General features: G+C 43.5%; 1 protein-coding gene across 1 annotated transcript in view; it reads right to left on the reverse strand.

The window, feature by feature from the left end:
- MEGF10 (multiple EGF like domains 10) overlaps positions 1-20,406 on the reverse strand; it is a 125,782-nt gene that overhangs the window by 88,591 nt on the left and 16,785 nt on the right. The window contains exons 2-4 of the mRNA XM_081213575.1: positions 7,565-7,698; positions 5,159-5,260; positions 1,549-1,649 (exon numbers count right to left, since the gene is read on the reverse strand). Of these exons, the coding sequence (XP_081069701.1) occupies positions 1,549-1,649; positions 5,159-5,260; positions 7,565-7,680 (319 nt within the window). The 5' untranslated portion in view covers positions 7,681-7,698. The remainder of the gene's footprint in view (positions 1-1,548; positions 1,650-5,158; positions 5,261-7,564; positions 7,699-20,406) is intronic.

The following is a 20,406-nucleotide window of genomic DNA, read 5'->3' on the forward strand; positions in this document are numbered from 1 at the left end:
ACATTACTTTGTGTGCACTGGTGCTCTCAGACATGGAAAAGTCTGCCTGAAAAGGTTATTTGTGTGAAAGATATAGACTATTCTGCTAAGACAGAGGTCAACCTGCTTACCAGATGTTAATGTGCAACTACTGAAAGCCCACTTCTTATTATCTGGCCATTACTGGAATCATTTGAAAAATAAATATTTGGAATTGCCAGCTGCCCTTGTGGGGCAATAAAGTGAGAAGGGTAAAGATTGTCATTTACAAGAAACAATTGGAAAGCAATGATGGACGCTGAGGGCATTTAGCAGAACCACACAAATATCAGTACTGTGACTACAATCTATACGATTCCTTACCTGCCCTTTAACCTACAGTCTCAAGGCAGGTTCAACAATTTGAAATCAAATTTTAAAAACAGTTTAAAACAAATCATAATCATAGTAATAGGGTGGGTCCTGAAGAAGCATATCTCAGGTATCGATTGCCAGAGCAAAGTGGTCCGTCTTTAACATACAATGGAAACTTTACAATAAAGGTGCCAGGCATACCTATGTGGGAAGGGAATTCCTCCATCTAGTAGCTGCCACAGAAAATGCCCTCTCCCAAGCCACACAAACACTGAACTTATTAGAGCAGTGGAGCTACCAAGATGGCTCCCTCAAGATGGGACGTGGGTGGCACTGTGGTCTAAACCACTGAGCCTCTTGGGCTTGCCAATCAGCAGGTCGGCAGTTGGAATTCCCGCAACGGGGTGAGCTCCCGTTGCTCTGTCTCAGCTCCTGCCAACCTAGCAGTTTGAATGCATGCCTGTGCAAGTAGATAAATAGGTACTGCTGCGGTGGGAAGGGAAACAGCGTTTTCATGCACTCTGGTTTCTGTCACGGTGTCCCATTGCACCAGAAGCAGTTCAGTCATGCTGGCCACATGACCCAGAAAGCTGTCTGTGGACCCACGCCGGCTCCCTCAGCCTGAAAGCGAGATGAGCGCCGCACCCCATAGTCGCCTTTGACTGGACCTAACCGTCCAGGGGTCCTTTACCTTTTTTACCTCCCTCTGCTGATGTGTACCCTGAGAGTATATGTAGGGAAGGAGGTGTTCCCCCCCCCCCAGATATTTGGGGCATAAGTCGCTTAAGGACTTTGAACACTAATGTGAGTGTATTGAATTGGGCTTGGGAACAAACTAACTGACTAAGAGCCTCTGTTAGTGTCAGCAGTCAATGCCACAGATTGATAGACAGTCAGCAACTTCTCACTTGCACAGTGCCAAATGAAGACAGCCCCTGACTTTACCCTTGCCTCCCGTCAGCTACTGTGTGCTTTCCCCTCAATTGCCCCACAGTGGATGTCAAGATAATCATCAGCAAATCACCAAACCAGCCTTACATTTCTTTAAAGAAGCATTTGAGTTCTCAGGCAATGGTCATTTGGACTCCTGTTCTCAGAGATCAGATAGTCACGGGAAACACTAATACACTTCTCCAAAAGTTGTACACATAGAACTGAAATCTTGATTACTTAAGCAAATTCTAATGTGATAGTAGCAAAAATCAGTTTACTTACGGATACACATTTCTCTGCTTTCATAAAATCCAGGGCAACACTGAGATTTCCGCCTGTACATAGTTTTTTCTCCATGCCTATAGGCAGTACGGTAACTGATTCTATTAAAACACATGAAAGCAAAATTTGTTAACAAGTACTTGAATATAACCAACTATGGATAATTAGGGATATTGCTGACCTATAAATCAACCCTCCTTTTCCTTTGTTAATTAAGTATTCCTCCCACTAATTCTATATTGGACTGTTCAACTATTTCAAAAAATATCTTAAGACTTTCAGATACAAACATAAACAAGCTGAATAATTATTAGAACTCAAGCCAGCAATGCATCCTTCATATGTGGGAAACTGGATTGATCAGACATAGCCATTCTATCCCAGAGGTAGTCAATACCCTCCAGATGTTGTTGGACTCCATCTCCCACAAGACTCCATCATCATGGCCAATGGTTTAGGATGATGAAAGCTGCAATCCAACATCATCTGGAGAACACTAGCATAGGGTTAACACAGCAGAATTTGTGTAGTTATACACACTGATTTAATTGAGCTGAACTTGAAGAGGAATTTATTTATTTCAGAATTTAGTAATTGCTCTACATTCAAGGAATACCTGTGTGGTGTAGAGAAAGAAAGAAAAACCATTAATCCTATCATTACTAAGAACAGATATAAAATACAGTAATTTGGGGAGGCTTGGCAGAAAATGAAGTGAGAATTCCAGGGAACTGGGGCCACCATGAGAAAAACACATGCCAGAGTCACAGCATACGTTACTGCAGTGGCTCATGGCACCATCAGTACAAGCATAAAATCTGAAGTGCCCTCATTTCTCTACTGTTCAAGAAGCATTGAAAAATGACCACCCTCTATGGTTATACAGTGGTGCCTCGCAAGACGAAATTAATTCGTTCCGCAATTCTCTTCGTCTTGCGGGTTTTTCGTCTTGCGATGCACGGTTTCCCATAGGAATGCATTGAAAATCAATTAATGCGTTCCTAGGGAAACCACCTTCAGGCCAGGTCCGGGGACAGTCTGTCCCCGGACCTCTTCTGAAGGCTGGGGGGGGGGGACAAGGGCTTTTCTTCCCACCCCCAGCATTTTAAAAAACCCTGGGACAGCGGAGGACTTCTCCGCTGTCCGGGGGATCTTAAAATGCTGGCGGGCGGCATTTTAAAATCGCCCCGGACAGCGGAGGACTTCTCCGCTGTCCGGGGCGATTTAAAAGCCCCTGGGAAGGCAGGCAGGGGGGAGCAAAGACTTTCGCCCCCTGCCCGCCTTCAGAAGGTGTTCCCACCCCCCCGCCCGGCTTCGCAGCAGCGCTACGAAGCCCGGCAGCTGGGGCAGCTGTTCCCACCCCCCTCCCCCCTTCGGAACATCGTTCCGAAGTGGGGCGGCTGGGGCAGCTGTTCCCGCCCCACCTCCCCACTTCGGAACAGCGTTCGGAAGTGGGGCGGATGGGGCAGCTGTTCCCGCCCCACCTCCCCCCTTCGGAACATCGTTCCGAAGTGGGGCGGCTGGGGCAGCTGTTCCCGCCCCCCTCCCCCCTTCGGAACATCGTTCCGAAGTGGGGCGGATGGGGCAGATGTTCCCGCCCCCCCTCCCCCCTTCGGAACATCGTTCCGAAGTGGGGCGGCTGGGGCAGCTGTTCCCGCCCCACCTCCCCCCTTCGGAACATCATTCCGAAGTGGGGCGGCTGGGGCAGCTGTTCCCGCCCCACCTCCCCACTTCGGAACAGCGTTCCGAAGTGGGGCGGCTGGGGCAGCTGTTCCCGCCCCACCTCCCCCCTTCGGAACATCGTTCCGAAGTGGGGCGGCTGGGGCAGCTGTTCCCGCCCCACCTCCCCCCTTCGGAACATCGTTCCGAAGTGGGGCGGATGGGGCAGCTGTTCCCGCCCCACCTCCCCCCTTCGGAACATCGTTCCGAAGTGGGGCGGCTGGGGCAGCTGTTCCCGCCCCACCTCCCCCCTTCGGAACATCGTTCCGAAGTGGGGCGGCTGGGGCAGCTGTTCCCGCCCCACCTCCCCCCTTCGGAACATCGTTCCGAAGTGGGGCGGCTGGGGCAGCTGTTCCCGCCCCCCCTCCCCCCTTCGGAACATCGTTCCGAAGTGGGGCGGATGGGGCAGCTGTTCCCGCCCCACCTCCCCCCTTCGGAACATCGTTCCGAAGAGGGGCGGCTGGGGCAGCTGTTCCCGCCCCACCCCCCCACTTCGGAACATCGTTCCGAAGTGGGGCGGCTGGGGCAGCTGTTCCCGCCCCCCCTCCCCCCTTCGGAACATCGTTCCGAAGTGGGGCGGATGGGGCAGCTGTTCCCGCCCCACCTCCTCCCTTCGGAACATCGTTCCGAAGTGGGGCGGCTGGGGCAGCTGTTCCCGCCCCACCTCCCCCCTTCGGAACATCGTTCCGAAGTGGGGCGGCTGGGGCAGCTGTTCCCGCCCCCCCTCCCCCCTTCGGAACATCGTTCCGAAGTGGGGCGGATGGGGCAGATGTTCCCGCCCCACCTCCCCCCTTCGGAACATCGTTCCGAAGAGGGGCGGCTGGGGCAGCTGTTCCCGCCCCACCCCCCCACTTCGGAACATCGTTCCGAAGTGGGGCGGCTGGGGCAGCTGTTCCCGCCCCCCCTCCCCCCTTCGGAACATCGTTCCGAAGTGGGGCGGATGGGGCAGCTGTTCCCGCCCCCCTCCCCCCTTCGGAACATCGTTCCGAAGTGGGGCGGCTGGGGCAGATGTTCCCGCCCCACCTCCCCACTTCGGAACATCGTTTTAAAATGCTGGGGGTCGGCAGCGAACGCTCCCGACCCCCAGCATTTTAAAACCTCCCCGGGACAGAGACTTCTCTGCTGTCCCTTGGAGATTTTAAAATGCTGGGGGTCGGCAGCGAACGCTTCGCTCCCGCCCGCCAGCATTTTAAGATCGCCCGGGGCAGGCGGGGGGGAAGGCAGGCGGGGGGAGCAAAGACTTTTGCCCCCCGCCGGCCTTCAGAAGAGGTCCTCTTCTGAAGGCCGGCTGTGGGAGAAAGTCTTTGCTCCCGACCGCCAGCATTTCCCTATGGGCTTTCGTCTTGCGATGCAAGCCCATAGGGAAATTCGTCTTGCGAAGCGCCTCCAAAACAGAAAACCCTTTCGTCTTGCGGGTTTTCCGTCTTGCGAGGCATTCGTCTTGCGGGGTACCACTGTATCCCATATAACAAGATCCATCAAAATACATGGCAGGCATGCTACAGAACTGCTTGATCAATTCCTATTTTCAGATAGTAAAAACTGAATAAGCCACTGCATCAACATTACAAGTCTCTCTGTAATTCTCTAAAGAAAGGGAACATATTTTCACACTAGTACCTCACACAATCTTCCACAGCCCAATAATCCTTTGTAAAATACAGTGAGCACTTGAGAGGATTATCTACCTCATAGTCTTACTTTGGATAACTTATACCCAGAAGCACACACATGCCGGCATGCAAACTATGGTTGCACTCATATGATCTCATTGTGCTTGATATAAATTATTCTAGACTCTTTTTAACGTGAAACAATCATTAATCACCTACAAAGGATTATTCTAGCAATGCAATATAAGAACATAGTTTATTGTTTATAAGCGAATCACCTGTGTCGTGTGCATTTAAACCAGTTCAGAATGTCTGTGCAGCTGGTATAGTAAATTTGATCAAAAGGGTGTGGATAGGATTCTTGGACTGTAACAGAATAGCTGCACAGAAACAAAACAAAAATATTAAGTATGTACTCTACTAGAACGATTGTTAAGTGAAATAAAGTATAATTATGAGGGAAACAAATATATAGGTTTACCAACATTTCAGAGATATTATCTGTGAGAGTGAACACTCACCATGTTTCAGACAAAACCAATCAATTAGTCTTTAAATTGTTCTACATCAAATACTATCTGCTTACTATAGTTACATCTTTGATTGCAGAAAAGTATTGTAAACTATGAGGATGAGTGGCAAACTTTTTTTCCTTGGTGCAGACCTGCGTGCATATATTCATCTAATGTTTTGTTGCAGCCCAGAAAGTAAGTGCCTGTTTTCAGCCAGCATCTACTAAAGGAGTTTTCCACTTTTTAAGGCAATGTTTTCTTCCACTTTCTATCATTTGTGTTCAGAGGTGTCCCAACAGATAAAGGATTAGAGCAAACATTAGAAATGGATTGTGAACCAGAATGCTTTTCTGAACTATTGTTCATAGTTAACATTTTAATAAAATTTCCATTAATATAACAAATGTGGTGCTACATTTGGATGATCCATACAAATATTCTTACTCTGAAAATGAGGACCACAAAATGTGAGGAAATGTGATTTGCACCTAGAAAAGCAATCTCGCCACTTAGATTTGAATATGTGAGAATTGAAATCCTGCTTCCTTAATTCCAAATCTATAGCAGTTTCAGTATGTGGCGCTCATCTGAATAAACTTGTTTTGGGTTTTTTTAAAAAATGAATGAATGAATACCCCTCAAAAATATGTATGAAAAGTCTAACTACAGTAACTATAAAGGTTCCTTGGAGAGTACCTACATGAATTACACAGGACAGCAGTTTCTGTTTATCATTGCCAAAGAAAAAAGTGCAATTTCACTAAGGTGTCTCATGCTCCTATGCTAACCTACTACTGTATAAATAAGTCCCAGTGAGTTTCATAGGACTGTACACACCAGTGTGCTGCATAAACCTGGTGCTCTGCTCATTCTTAATTCACTTCGAAGCTAGTATCTCATTCTTTCCCCCTACGTTCGCAATTTAGTTGGAATTATCCTTTAGGATTGCCAAAGATTCAAGCAGCAACAAGTAATTTGTTGACTACCATCTATTCCAGTGCAACTGCTAGTGGTATGGTAACTTTCCAGATGGTGGTTTATATGTTCTTCCCTCTTGCCACACCCCTGAATATTGGAAGAAGAATGAAAGAATACTATATTTAGAAATAATCACCAGTCAAACATATATATAATGATGGTTTCTACTAGTTTTAGGGGCTAGATTCAGACTTTGTTATGCTTAGAGAAGACCTTTTGAAATCTATGAAACTTAAATTTAGGCAAACTTACGGCAAATCCCATTGATTTCAGTAGGTCTAAGCACAACTAACGCTGGATCAAACAACATGCAATCAATGTTTCAGATGTTTACATGAAAAGACACAAAAAATTGAAGGCTCCAAAATGAGTAAAAAAAGCATCTGAATTTGCTTTTGCAAGCTTGGTATGGTGCTAAATGTTCACCCAGAGCCCTTCAACTCTCTGTATGCATGAGAACTCCAGTGGATATTCTGTGCTCCTCCTGTATATGTAATTCCTTCATTCATTTAAGCAAAGGAGACAGCTCTGTGCACACATCCCTTTGTATGCACAGAGTTGCCAGTGGAAGACACACTGCACTGAAATTATAGCTGTATTTTCCTCCCATGTGAAAATAATTAAACCAACAAGTTTTAAGGTAGATTTTAAAAGCTTCATAATTATACCTGGATGGCTTCCAATAGGGCTAATTTGAATATGCACATTCTCCCACAGAGTTAATTGGATTAAAGGTTTCCATTTATAGTGTGTCTGGTATTTATACAGTGGTACCTCGGGTTACGAACGTAATTCGTTCTGGAGGTCCATTCTTGACCCGAAACCGTTCTTAACCTGAGGTATGCTTTTGCTAATGAGGTCTCCTACTGCCGCAGTGTTGCCAGTGCACAATTTCCGTTCTCATCCTGGGGCAAAGTTCTCAACCCAAGGTACTACTTCCAGGTTAGTGGAATTTGTAACCCAAAGTGTTTGTAACCCGAGGTACCACTGTAATGGTTTCTATTTCCCATTCCAGGCATGGATATATTTTAAAGTAGAATATATGGGGGGGGGGGGCTCAGTGATGCATTTTTTTTCTATATAGCTTGCTTTGGGATACAGAGCACACAGATCTATTTTCATACATGCAGTATGCACTTTAAATAAACATGGACATGGACATAAACTACTAGCAAAATAGCTCTTAAATGTTACCTCTCCCAGTGGCTACAGACATTTGGATCCTCAAGATTTAGGGATAAAGTTGCAGTCACCCAGTGGTACAAAAGTATGAGAGGGAAGTGAACAAACCAGTCCAAATAAAGAACCATCTTTTTCAGAGAATAGCCCTGTGTGAAAAGAGAAAACAATTGCTAATATTACTGTTAGGTACTTGTTACAACCAAGTCCAACCTTGCATTGATGGAGGATGAAGCAACCTGTTTCAGATGGGACTATAGGAGTGGATATATGAAAATAAGAACTGGTGTCTGAATGGTGGAAAGCACAATAAACTTGGCACAGGTGTATCATTGTATAAGTGGGGAAGAACTCATACTTCCAGTGACATGAAGGAGTTGAGAATTGCATGTTAATATCTTCTTCAGCAAGGTAGGGGATGTTCTAGGATGCAGTTCTCGGATGCAACAGACTAGATCACACAGGTCACTTTTGTTTATTTAATATGCAGTGCAGTCATAGCATGCCTACTCAAAAGTAGGTCCGACCGAGTTAAGTGGCGCTTACTTCCAGCTTGTGAGTATAATTACTATTAATAATTAATTTAATTTAATTTGTATACTGCCCTATACTCACAGGTCTCAGGGCTGTTCACAACATAAAATCACACTATAAAAACACAAAATACATAAAAACAAAAACTAGCCAATTATCCCCCCTTCCACAACACATTTTAAAAGGGCATTGGATGTCAATCAGCCAAAGGCCTGGTTAAAGAGGAACGTTTTTGCTTGGCACCTAAAGGTGTATAATGAAGATGCTAGCAGATTCTCCCTGGGGAGAGCATTCCACAAATGGAGAACCACTGCAGAAAAGATACATTGCCACCCTCTGGACCTATCATGGAGAGGCACACAAAGAAGGGCCTCAGAAGATGTTCTCAGGGTCCAGGTAGGTTCATATGGAGAAAGGCGGTCCTTGAGGTATTGCGGTCCTGAGCTGTGTACATACCCTCCAACATTTATCTGAAGAAAATAGGTACGTCCTATTCCATAATAATAATTTTACTATTTATATCCGGCCCATCTGACTGGGTTGCACCAGCCACTCTGGGAGGCTTCCAATATATAGAAAAACATAATAAAACATTAAACATTAAAAAACTTCCCTATACAGGGCTGCCTTTAGATGGCTCAAGGGTCAGATAACTCCATATCCTGCAACATTTCTCTGATGAAAATAGGGACATCCTACCATATCCTCAACATTTCTCCAATGAAATTAGGGACATCCTGAGGAAAAGCGGGACATTCTAGGGTCAAATCAGAAACCGGGACAGCTTCTCTAAATTCAGGGACATCCCTGGAAAATAGGGACGCTTGGAGGGTCTGTAAGTACAGGACTGCAGCCTTAGTCAACTTTCCATTGACTATTTATAAATGGGCTTCCTTCACTGCTCTAATTCTGCTTCTAGGGATATAATCAACAGAACTCATAGAAGATTAACACAAACCTTGAAAGAGTAGGGGGAGAGAGACTAAAACAGGGGTGTCAAACTCAAATTCATCGGGGGCCGCATCAGCAGTTTGGTCACCCTCAAAGGGCCGGTTCGAGTTCGAGTGTCTTCAAAGCCCATGACACCTTTAACAGCTGGATTAAGTAATGCAGAGCTTCTGGCTCATGGAACACTACACCTTGATTTCATTTGAATACATATATGAATATAAAAATTGTTTCCTGTTTGGCTTGGTGTTTAAGTTACACAAGATGTGCAGGTTTTAATTTTTCTCATTCCCCAAATTTTAATTGAGCATTTGTTTGGATTTTTTCCCCTTTGCTACCTACCCTAAACCTTTGAGGAGGGTGGGAACTGATGGCCGGACCCTGTAATAACATTGAGAGGAAAATTGCATGATGTGTAAATACAGTGGTGCCTCGCAAGACGAAATTAATTCGTTCCGCAAGTCTCTTCGTCTTGCGAGTTTTTCGTCTTGCGATGCACGGTTTCCCATAGGAATGCATTGAAAATCAATTAATGCGTTCCTAGGGAAACCGCCTTCAGACCAGGTCCGGGGACAATCTGTCCCCGGACCTCTTCTGAAGGCTGGGGGGGGGGATAAGGGCTTTTCTTCCCACCCCCAGCATTTTAAAAAATCTTAAAAATCTTAAAATGCTGGCGGGCGGCATTTTAAAATCGCCCCGGGACAGCGGAGGACTTCTCCGCTGTCCGGGGCGATTTAAAAGCCCCTGGGAAGGCAGGCAGGGGGGACAAAGACTTTTGCCCCCCACCAGCCTTCAGAAGGTGTTCCCGCCCCCCCCCCCGCCCCGCTTCGGAGCACCGTTCCGAAGCGGGGTGGTGGGGGAAGTTGTTCCCACCCCCCCGCCCCGCTTCGGAGCACCTTTCCGAAGCGGGGCGGTGGGGGAAGGTGTTCCCACCCCCCCCGCCCCGCTTCGGAGCACTGTTCCGAAGCCAGGCGGTGGAGGAAGGTGTTCCCACCCCCCCCCCGCCCCGCTTCGGAGCACCGTTCCGAAGCGGGGCGGTGGGGGAAGGTGTTCCCGGACCTCTTTTGAAGCAAGGGGCGGTGGGGAGAAGTGGGACCTGGGGCTGCAGGGAGAAGATCGCTTCTCTCCACCCCCCCTTGCTTCAAAAGAGAAGACCCGCTGTCCCTGGGGCAAGCTTCGTTTTGCGAAGCAAGCCCATAGGGAAATTCGTCTTGCGAGGCAACTTGAAAACGAAAAAACCTTTCGTTTTGCGAGTTTTTCGTCTCGCGAGGCGTTCGTCTTGCGGGGTACCACTGTACCCTAAAAAATAAACCAATTCCTTATCAGCTTTTTTTCCATATATAAATTTTTGCAACGCGCACCCTGCGGAAGCCGCGCCTGACGTTATTTACAAAACATGCACTTGCGTATCGAATTTGCTTTTGAATCGCGAATCCCCAGAGGCAGAGGATGCTGTTCATTGGGCAGCGCGGAAACCCGCCTAAAGAAACAAATAAAGAAAAGCAAAGCAAAAGCAAGCCGCCCCGAGTATTCACAGGGCACGCTCCCGAAAAACAAGCGCGCTCTCGGTCTCCCTCTCTCCAACGCGCGCGAAGCCGGCTCTGCCCTTCTCCGCGTTCCACCTCGGGCAGGCGCGCTGCGCTCCCGCCGGGACTTATTTCACCCCGGCGAGCCCGAAAAGAAGTTGAGAGCAGCAGCAGCGGCCTCCCATATCCAACCCCGCCCTCGCCGTGTCAAATAAGTCTCGGCTAGGTAGCTGGAGGAGGGGGAGGCCTGCGCCTGCGCAGAAGGGACCCGAGGCGCCCTGTGCGCGCCATAGCCCAAGCTTCCCTCACAGATATATATAGACCAGACTACACGGGCCACATGACAAGGTCTGGTGGGCCGGATTCGGCCTGCGGGCCTTGTGTTTGACACCCGTGGACTAAAAGAATGACAGTGAATGGCCTTTAGGATGCATTTGTTTCCAACAAGCCATAGATCACTGGTAAATATTTGCTTGTGCATGGGATATGACTCTGCTCTTAGAAGTTTATGTTTATTGCACAAGACACCAGTGTCGCCACAGCAAGCAAGACTGCTGCCTAGGAACATAGAAAGCCACCTTAAAACAAACCACACCACTGGTCCATCTAGCTCAGTATTGTCAACACTGATTAACAGCAGCTCTCTGGCATTTTAGACAGACAACATTCCTAGCTAAGATGCCAGGTATTGAATCGGGGATCTTCTGCATTCAAAGCAAACATGCTGCCGTTGAACTGCAAATATCCTGTAAGCAGCAATATCCATTCTAGATTTGCTTCCAGTACCAGAGAACAGTTGAGGAAAAACCAGCATAAGACTAGGCTGAGCTAAATTGCATTCATGGGTTTCTGCACTTCTCAGCTACACAAGCCCTTTGTTCTATGCATGTCAAGATTTGAAAGCTCCTTAAGTAGCATTAATACTGTGGTAGTCAATAAGCTATATTAACCAGGAATGAAAAGTTGTGCACTTGCAGTTTAATTTACAATGAAGCAGTGATTTCCCTTATTAAAGCAGATTATGCAGGTAAATTGTATTTCCTTTTCTTAAAATGTCAATAAATTTCCTACTGAATGCCTCTAACAAAAAAGATTAATGTAAAAAAGAAGACTCAACTATTTGCATGAACCCCCTAGTGTACAACTTGATTGCATCCTAGTTCTTTTGCTTAATTATTAAGGAAAATCAAAACAGAAAATCAGTACAACTGATTAGCATTGCTAAAGTGTTTATATTAGCAAAAAAAATGTAGAAGATTTAACTCTATCTACAGTATGCAGAAATGCATTTCTAAATGATACATTAATATAAAGGTCTCAAGGATTCCTCATAACTGAATGAACAACACTGACAACACAAACTATAAAGGGGTTGAAAGTTTCATATGTCAGTTATGTTGTTTATAAAGAACATTTTTAAAAAGATACCCAGTGACCACTTTTCAAGGCCCCCAGATGGAAGATTACATAAGTGAGTGTCACAGTAGAAATGACATGTCAAGGTAAATGCTGATACTTATTGGGAGCTTTGTCTGAGCTCCTGCCAACCTAGCAATTCGAAAGCATACCAGCACAAATAGATAAATAGGTATTGCTGCAGTGGGAAGGAAAATGGTGTTTCTGTGCGCTCTATCTTCCATCAGTGTTCCATTGCTCCAGAAGTGGTTTAGTCATGTGGGCCACACGACCTGGAAAAGTCTGCAGACAAACGCCGGCTCCCTCAGCCTGAAAGCGGAGATGAGCGCTGCACCCCATAGTCAAATTCGACTGGACTTAACCATCCTGGGGTCCTTCACCTTTACCTTATAAAAGGTATTGGGTAGAATCCAATGTTAGTCCTACTCAGAGTAGACCTATTGAAAATTAATAGACGTGTCACCTGGGTCCATTAATTTCAATGAGTCTACTATGAGTAAAACTTAGAGACAAACTACTGACTATCCCATATAACTGGTGGAAAGATAGCATTGTTTGCGATTATGAGAAATAGTTGCAGTAGTAAAAAAAAAATTCTTTAAAAAATCTGGCAGTGGTAGATAGTTGCATAAAAGAGGACAGGATCTGAAATGAGATGGCACACTCTTGCATAATAATCAACAAAAAGGTAATGGTTAGGGGATGGTTTTTATTCAAGGATACTAGCTTGGCACACTCTCGCTAATCCCTTTCCCTGAGGGATTTCCTAGTTTTCTGTGATTTGAATGAAACCTAGTGCAGATCTAACATGTCCAGTCCCATAAGCAGGATTGAGGTATTGTGAGTGAACTGTGGGCTTTCATACTCTTTGCCTCCCTCTTAAATGTGAGTTTGCATTTTTCGAAATTCGTTTTTTTGAAAAGCATTGCATTTGCACCATTGTTAATAATAACCATGGTTAGCTTCAAACAAAAGTGCAATCAAGAACGTGAAGTGGATTTGTAAACACTAGTTAAAGTCCACCATTGTCCTAACTGTGAACAGGAACCCATGGGATTTGGCAGACACCTGAGGGCGTCTTAGTCTGGCATGCGGCAGCTATCTGGATCCACCCAATATCAGAAAAGCAAAGAAATTACTGGTTTAGATTTTCTATTAGTATCCCTGGAAAATAAACCGTGCAGTTAAAGAAACACCACATATTTCCATTGGAAAGAAAATTATAGGACAGTAAAAACTTCTTTGGTATGACCACTCCAGATCTCTTTCAAAGTAAGAATCCCCCCAAAAAAATTAATTAGCAATGGCAATTTATTCACATACGAGTCTACCTTTGTGATCACATACCGTATATACCTTTTTTAGCATAATTTTAATATTTTCTTTGCTAATCATATATTGAAATGGTGCTCTGTTCTCAAAAGCACTTTGGAGAAGCTGAAATCCCAGTAGTGTGCTAAAGGACTTTATAAATGGGAATGTGTTTCCATGAGCCCAGCTATCATCTAAACAGCTGCACATCATATGACAGCTGCAAGAATAGCAGGTTTAAAGTTTTCATCCACTTAGAATGGTGATTATTCTGCTCACAGAGCAGACCACAAAATGAACGGCACTAAACTGGTTTGGAAAACAACAGCAATGGGTTTGGGGTGGGCTATTTCAGACCCACTAGAACAGAGGTAGTCAACCTGGCACCCTCCAGATGTTGTTGTACTACAACATCCATCATCCCTGGCTTTTGGCCAGGCTGGCTAAGGCTGATGCAAGTTGTAGCCCCACAATATATGCAAGGCACCTCACAGCTAGAACTGTATGAAATGGCATATGCTGTTCTTCATACAGCTTTCTTTTTGTGCAATAAGGGTAATGGAATAGTAAACAACTTTTACATCAGAATATTTGGCTGCTTGCTATGCAGTAACCACAGGTACTAAATACAAGAAAGGGAAAGCAAGAATATGTGGACTAGCCCTGCTCCCTTTGTGCCACACACAAGCTGGCATCATGTTCCCTGAATAATAATAATAATAATAATAATAATAATAATAATAATAATAATAATAATAATAATAATAAATAGCCCACCCATATGACTGGGTTGCCATAGCCACTCTGGGTGACTTAACAACAAAATATAAAAACACAGTGAGACATCAAGCATAAAAAAAACTTCCTGATACAAGGCTGCCTTCAGATGACTTCTAAAATTTGTGTAGTTATTTCTCTCCTTGACATCGGAAAGGAGGGTGTTCCACAGGAAGGGTGCCACTACTGAGAAGACCCTCTGCCTGGTTCCCTGTAACTTCACTTCTTGCAGGAAGGGAACTGCCAGAAGACCTACAAAGCTGGACTAAGTTTCTGGGCTGAACGATGGAGGTGGAGGCGTTCCTTCAGGTACAGTGCTGAAGCTGTTTAGGGCTTTAAAGGTCAGCAGCAATACTTTGAATTGTGCTCAGAAACATACTGGGAGCCAGTGTAGAATGCTCCGCAAGAAGGGTGGCCATGCAAGTTCAAAGCAAGATTACACAAACACAGATATATGCACGCACAGGGCTACCTCCACAGGGATGAAGATCCCTGTCAGCATTCTCACCCTCATGGTGGGGAACCTCGAGACCATGAGCCAAACACGGCCTTCCAGAGTTCTCCCTCTGGCCCTCCAGTTTATGTGCCCTCTCCCCAGGCCAAACCCTTCATGGGTCCTTTTGCCTAGCTGGAATGAGTCCTTGAACTGTGATAATCACTCTAACTTGCTTGCCTAGATGGGAGGGATGCATGTAAAAGCATGTCTATAAACCCCCCCCCCCCGGCTTTTGTATAGCTGCAATACTGTACAAATGCAGGAGTCATATCCATTTCTTTGCCCACCTTTGCTTCTGCCTCACCCACATTCTCCACTGGAAAGTGGCTCTTGCAATGTTGCCCTCCAGAGAATGTTGCCTTTGGGGCTGAAAAATGTTGCCCACACTTGCTGTAGAGAACTCTATGTGCATACACTTGTACTTGCACAGGTATCCTTCCAACTAAGGTAAAAAATCCAAGACAGGGAACATGCCTAGGACACGCAGGTAAAAGTTAAAAAAAGGTAAAGGACCCCCGGACGGTTAGGTACAGTCAAAAGCTACTATGGGGTTGCAACACTCATCCTGCTTTCAGGCCAAGGGAGCCAGAATTTGTCCACAGACAACTTTCCGGGTCATGTGGCCAGCATGACTAAATCATTTCTAGTGCAACAGGGCACCGTGATGGAAACCAGACAACACGGAAATGCCGTTTACCTTTCCGCAGCAGCGGTAGCTATTTATCTACTTGCACTGGCGTGCTTTTGAACTGCTAGGTTGGCAGGAGCTGGAACACAGCAATGAGAGCTCACCCTGTTGCGGGGATTCGAACCACCAACCTTCTGACTGGCAATCCCAAGAGGCTAAGCGGTTTAGACCACAGCGCCACCAGCATCCCTAGGACATGCATCGGCATCCAGAGGCACAACCAGCACCCCACATTATTGTACATCTACACCCCATCAAACAGCATTCTCAACCCCATGGCAGGAGCTCTAAGCATGTGCAAATGTACTACAGACTGGTTCAGAACGTGCAGCAGCAGGCAGTGAGGTCACTAAATGCTCAGCATCTATAGGACAGGACCAGTCCAACGATTATTGCTAATTCTTTCATACATTCTGGTCCCACAGGTATTGAAACCTCAGTATAGCTTTTGCTGTACACAATCTCTGCTCATAATGTATTCTTAGACAATAAACAACGAACACAAGGCAGCAATGTGGGACTTTGGACATAAAAACAAAAATGTTATCTTTTGTTGACAGACAGAAACATTAATTAAAGCAACCAATGCTGACCTTATCAAAACTTGTATCTGACCCAATCTTGTCAGCAGTGATTAGTCTCATGTTAACTTGTGGCTATGAATAAACTTGATTGCTTTTATCGATTCTGCTTGCAGTGTTAATAGATAACAGGCATTAAATGCAGTAGGAGCAGTGCACTAGGAAATCATTTTCACACATGTATATATTTTCACATTCTGTCACATGCCTTATAATCTGGCTCATGGCACATAAAGTAGAATATAAATTTACAAGGCAAATCGTTAACTCATTTGGTATGGAGGACTGCCATAACGAGCATTAGGTCTTTACTGACGAACTCAAATAAAGGAAAATATACCTTAAGCATTTGAAAAAGTTAATATAATGAAGAGTATTTTAAGGGCCTAGAATGAAGGCTAAGGCATCAAATGTCAAAACTGTATTTTGAGAAAATGCAAGTTAACTTATCTATGAATATATAGAAAAGAGAGCTCAAAAAATAGTTTTAAAATAACAGTATACCTGAAGAGGCGTAGAGTAATATTCTTTATAAATGCAATAGCATCTTGCTTTTTAAAAAATGTTGGCCACAAATAATAGAAGACTTGTGGTGCACATAAACAAAAACAGGTACTATATCAGAAAAGAAGCAAAGACTAGTCCTTCTGTTTCTAGGCATTCCAAAAGAAGTTATGTTAAAAGTATTAGCAACTTTAAAAATTTAGGATATACATAACCTTAGGAACCTGCAATAAACATTTTATGAAAAAGCTATAAGTTAATTACTGCTTGCAGAAACAAAACAAACCTATCGATATAAAAGTTTAAGCTTTTCAGAATATTTATTTGGATTATGTTTTATATCAGTTTCACATTAAAATTGGTTGGATGAATTCACCTAGGATAGAGCTTTCCAAACATTTCATGTTGGTGACACACTTTTTAGACATGCATCATTTCACGACACAGTAATTCAGTTTTACTAGCAAACTGGGGGTTAAACTAACCTTTTTCTAGCTCTGGGAGGAGCGTGGGGAGCATCCGCACAACACACTGACTAATGTGTCACGATACAGTGTTTGGAAAGCTTTGACCTAGGGATTTTCTCAAACAGTTCTTTTAACAGAACAGAGTTCATCCTCCTCAGATATAGCATACCTTGTGCTTTTATTTTAAAAAATTCAAAATAGACTCCACATATTCTCAAAGGGTATAGCCAGGCCATTTTTTCCTTGCATGATCTACTACAGAAAGCCATGGAAGAAAGTGGCCCACCAGACACCACATTTCATGATCCAGAGCCTACAAATGCCATAAAAGTATACAGAATGGGGATATGTCATCACTGCAGCATGTTCTGCCCTGCTGTACATACCTTTCCTCATTCCACAATGAGGAACCGGTGAATGAATGAAATTACTTTTAAAACAGCATCTGATATTTGGCAGTCGAAATACAAAATAATGCTATATACACTAATTTAATAGTGGTAAACAAACCTATACATTCTGCACAGAAAACACTTTGATAATTTCATACCAATTTGATATCAAAGTTCTCAATTGTTATTCATATCAATCTAACTTTTCTTAATGCTACTTTAAAAAAAGAAAAAAGATGCCCCATGTCATTAAACTCTCACATTCATTTCCTTTAATGTGAACAGAATCTGCTTTAGAGACAGCCTGCTTCATCATTAAAAGGATCCAACAAAGGCATTGCCTTAGAAACCCTAACAATCAAAGACTTTTTGTTGTAATTAATATTTTTTCCAAGATAAATCATCCTATTAAAATATGTAAATTGGCTCTGGTTTCAGGTTATCTGAAACCTTCTGAAAGTGAATTTGGAAGCTAATTCCTTGCTGTGAGCAGTAATTTGAAGGGAAATGAATGATGAGTGTATTTTTATTAACATAAGCAAAAAAAAAGATTTCAGTCCTTTAACCATGTTCCTTATAGAGTACTTATTGAATTATTTAAATCTGACTGCACCCCCTTTTGAAACTGGATAGTACTGATAAAGGGTGCTTATCTGTCATTACAAAAATGGATTGTCATTGGTACCATTGTCTAAGGAAGCACCTAGGAGTTATACTGCATTCAACAATCCAAGTTTTACAGCTATTTCAATTCCATTTCTCCTAAAATAAAATCTGTGGCTATGGACTTAATGAGGCACTTTGTTAAAGTTATTCTCTATAGTAAAAATTAAGAGAAAAGGGGGGGGGAGAGAAAGTTCTACAGCTTAATTGCAACATGTGTTATGAAGCACTTTACAGTGATTGACTGGAGAGAGAGGGTATGAAGTGTGTCTGTGTGTGTGTGTGTGTGTGTGTGTGTGTGTCAAACTCTGTGCCAAAAAAAGGCTTACATACTACATGAGCAGACTTTACATCCCAACTGGTATTAATGGTTTCTTTCACATTATATACTGTTAGTCATTGAAAGCTACCCAGATATTATGCATGGATTCTGTCATGAAAGACTTAAAAGACACTGATTGCTGGGTAGCTTTTTGTTGCCGATTACCCTAATTTACTACCTTCAGAAACCATCATTAATGGTCCCTATTACATCAAAGTACATTAAAGTTAAAATATATATAGGGTAGGAGCCAGATACATCTGTGGGATTTGAGAATATAATCACCCAGCAATGTTCCATTGATTTCAACTGGAGCACAAGCACACTTAATACAGTGGTACCTTGATTCTCAAACGCCTTGGTTCTTAAACGCCAAAAACCCGGAATTAAATGTTTTTCAGAAGCCGAACATCCGATGCAGCTGTCGGCTATTGTTTCTGGGGCACCTGCAACAATCAGAAGCTGCACCTTGGTTTTTGAACATTTTGGAAGTCAAACGGACTTCCGGAATGGATTAAGTTTGCGCTTTTCTTTTTGCTATTTATGTTGTGTTTTTGTTTTTGAGGCTTTTTCAGTTAATTTGTTTTTGTGACTGGGTGGAACCCAGTTCAGCTATTGATTGATTGATTGATTGATTGTGTGTGTGACTGTGGAAATGGATAAAAGCCCCCCATCCAAACAATGACTATTGTAAGTGCAGGTAAGAAAAAAAGTTAATTTTAATTTTGATCATCTACAATACTGTCATTTATTTGACAATACAGTACATTGATCATTGCTTTCATTTTATGGATCAATGGTCTCATTATTCAGTAAAGTTCATGTTAAATTGCTGTTTTAGGGGTTGTTTTCAAAAGTCTGGAACGGATTAATCCATTTTGCATTACTTTCTATGGGAAAGGGCACTTTGGTTTTGGAACGCTTTGGTTTTGGAACAGACTTCTGGAATGGATTAAGTTTGAGAACCAAGGTACCACTGTATTTTGGATTGTATTCATAATATTCAGCCGCTGCTACAGAACAAGACAAATAAACCCAGACAAAAATATTGCTGGGGGTGGGGGATAAATTTATTTTCTCTTAATGCCCTTTTCCTATATAACGTTTTGACCACATTGAGCATGATTCTTTAAAGCCTTGTATTCAAACCTTGTATTCTGCCTAACTGACAGAATACAGTTAGGAAACAGTTGTTATTTACAATATCTGTCTGGTGAAAAAAAAAGATTAAGAGATCAAGTTTCCCTTGACTTCCAAACTAGTCGAGCCACAGCTGGTGCATCAGATTTTGAGCAACTGTTTCACATACACACAACAAGACTTCTGTCTTTCCGTGGGGTTTGCTCAGGTCATCTGCATGTGGTGTGGATTAAAGTAGCAATAAAGCTCTATTATAAAAGTAGGCTAAACAGTGAATTTATACACCAAACTCCTGTGACACTGGTAAATTCTGTCATCTGACACTCTCTTCAGAGGGGTTTCCGCATCTTGCACACAGAGAAAGGTCTCTTTTAAGTACAATTGAAAACAGTCCAAAATCTGTGATTAATCCTGTGTACTGTCAGGCTGAATATAAATAATGCAGAGGAAAGTTCAAGATTAATGTAATGTTATGTGGGAGAAAAAATGTTTTGAGAAGTACTACCTTCCAAATGTACCTTTCAATGGGCACAGTATCTTCAATTTACACACAGGCCTCTGTCATCCAATGAATCGTCCCTTAAAACTACTAAAGCTTAAACAAGTAAATTACCAATTGTGGCTAGCAAGATTACTTTTTTTGCATTTGTCAAAGCTTTGCTAGTGTGTACTGGGCCTTGGAAGCTTTTTTATTTCAGCATTGTGAGAATGAGATGTGTATGACAGGAGAGATGTGCAAATTTATGACACACAGCTGTGAAAATGTGCTTTGAGTTTAAAGGAAAATTCAAATGCTGAGGTTCATATTTTTTAAAAAATATCTTTGTTAAATAGGTGAAGCACGCCTCCATACTATGAACTTAGTGAACACACATTTCTTCCATTTGGTACACCTTTCAAATTAGCCCACAAAAGTATTGCTAGCCTGCTGGGAACTGACAGAGAAACAAAGAGCTCCATCCTTCTTGAGACAACCTGATGCATTTTTATGCTGAAAATGGGGAAAGTGTGTGTCCCTTCTCCGGTGGCAAGCTTGGTATCTATGCTAGCTGCATAGTAGAATGGAGTACTCTGTCCCTCCTTCACCAGCTT

Source organism: Podarcis bocagei (assembly GCF_964188305.1).
Source record: "Podarcis bocagei genome assembly, chromosome: 11".
Taxonomy (NCBI): Eukaryota; Metazoa; Chordata; class Lepidosauria; order Squamata; family Lacertidae; genus Podarcis; species Podarcis bocagei.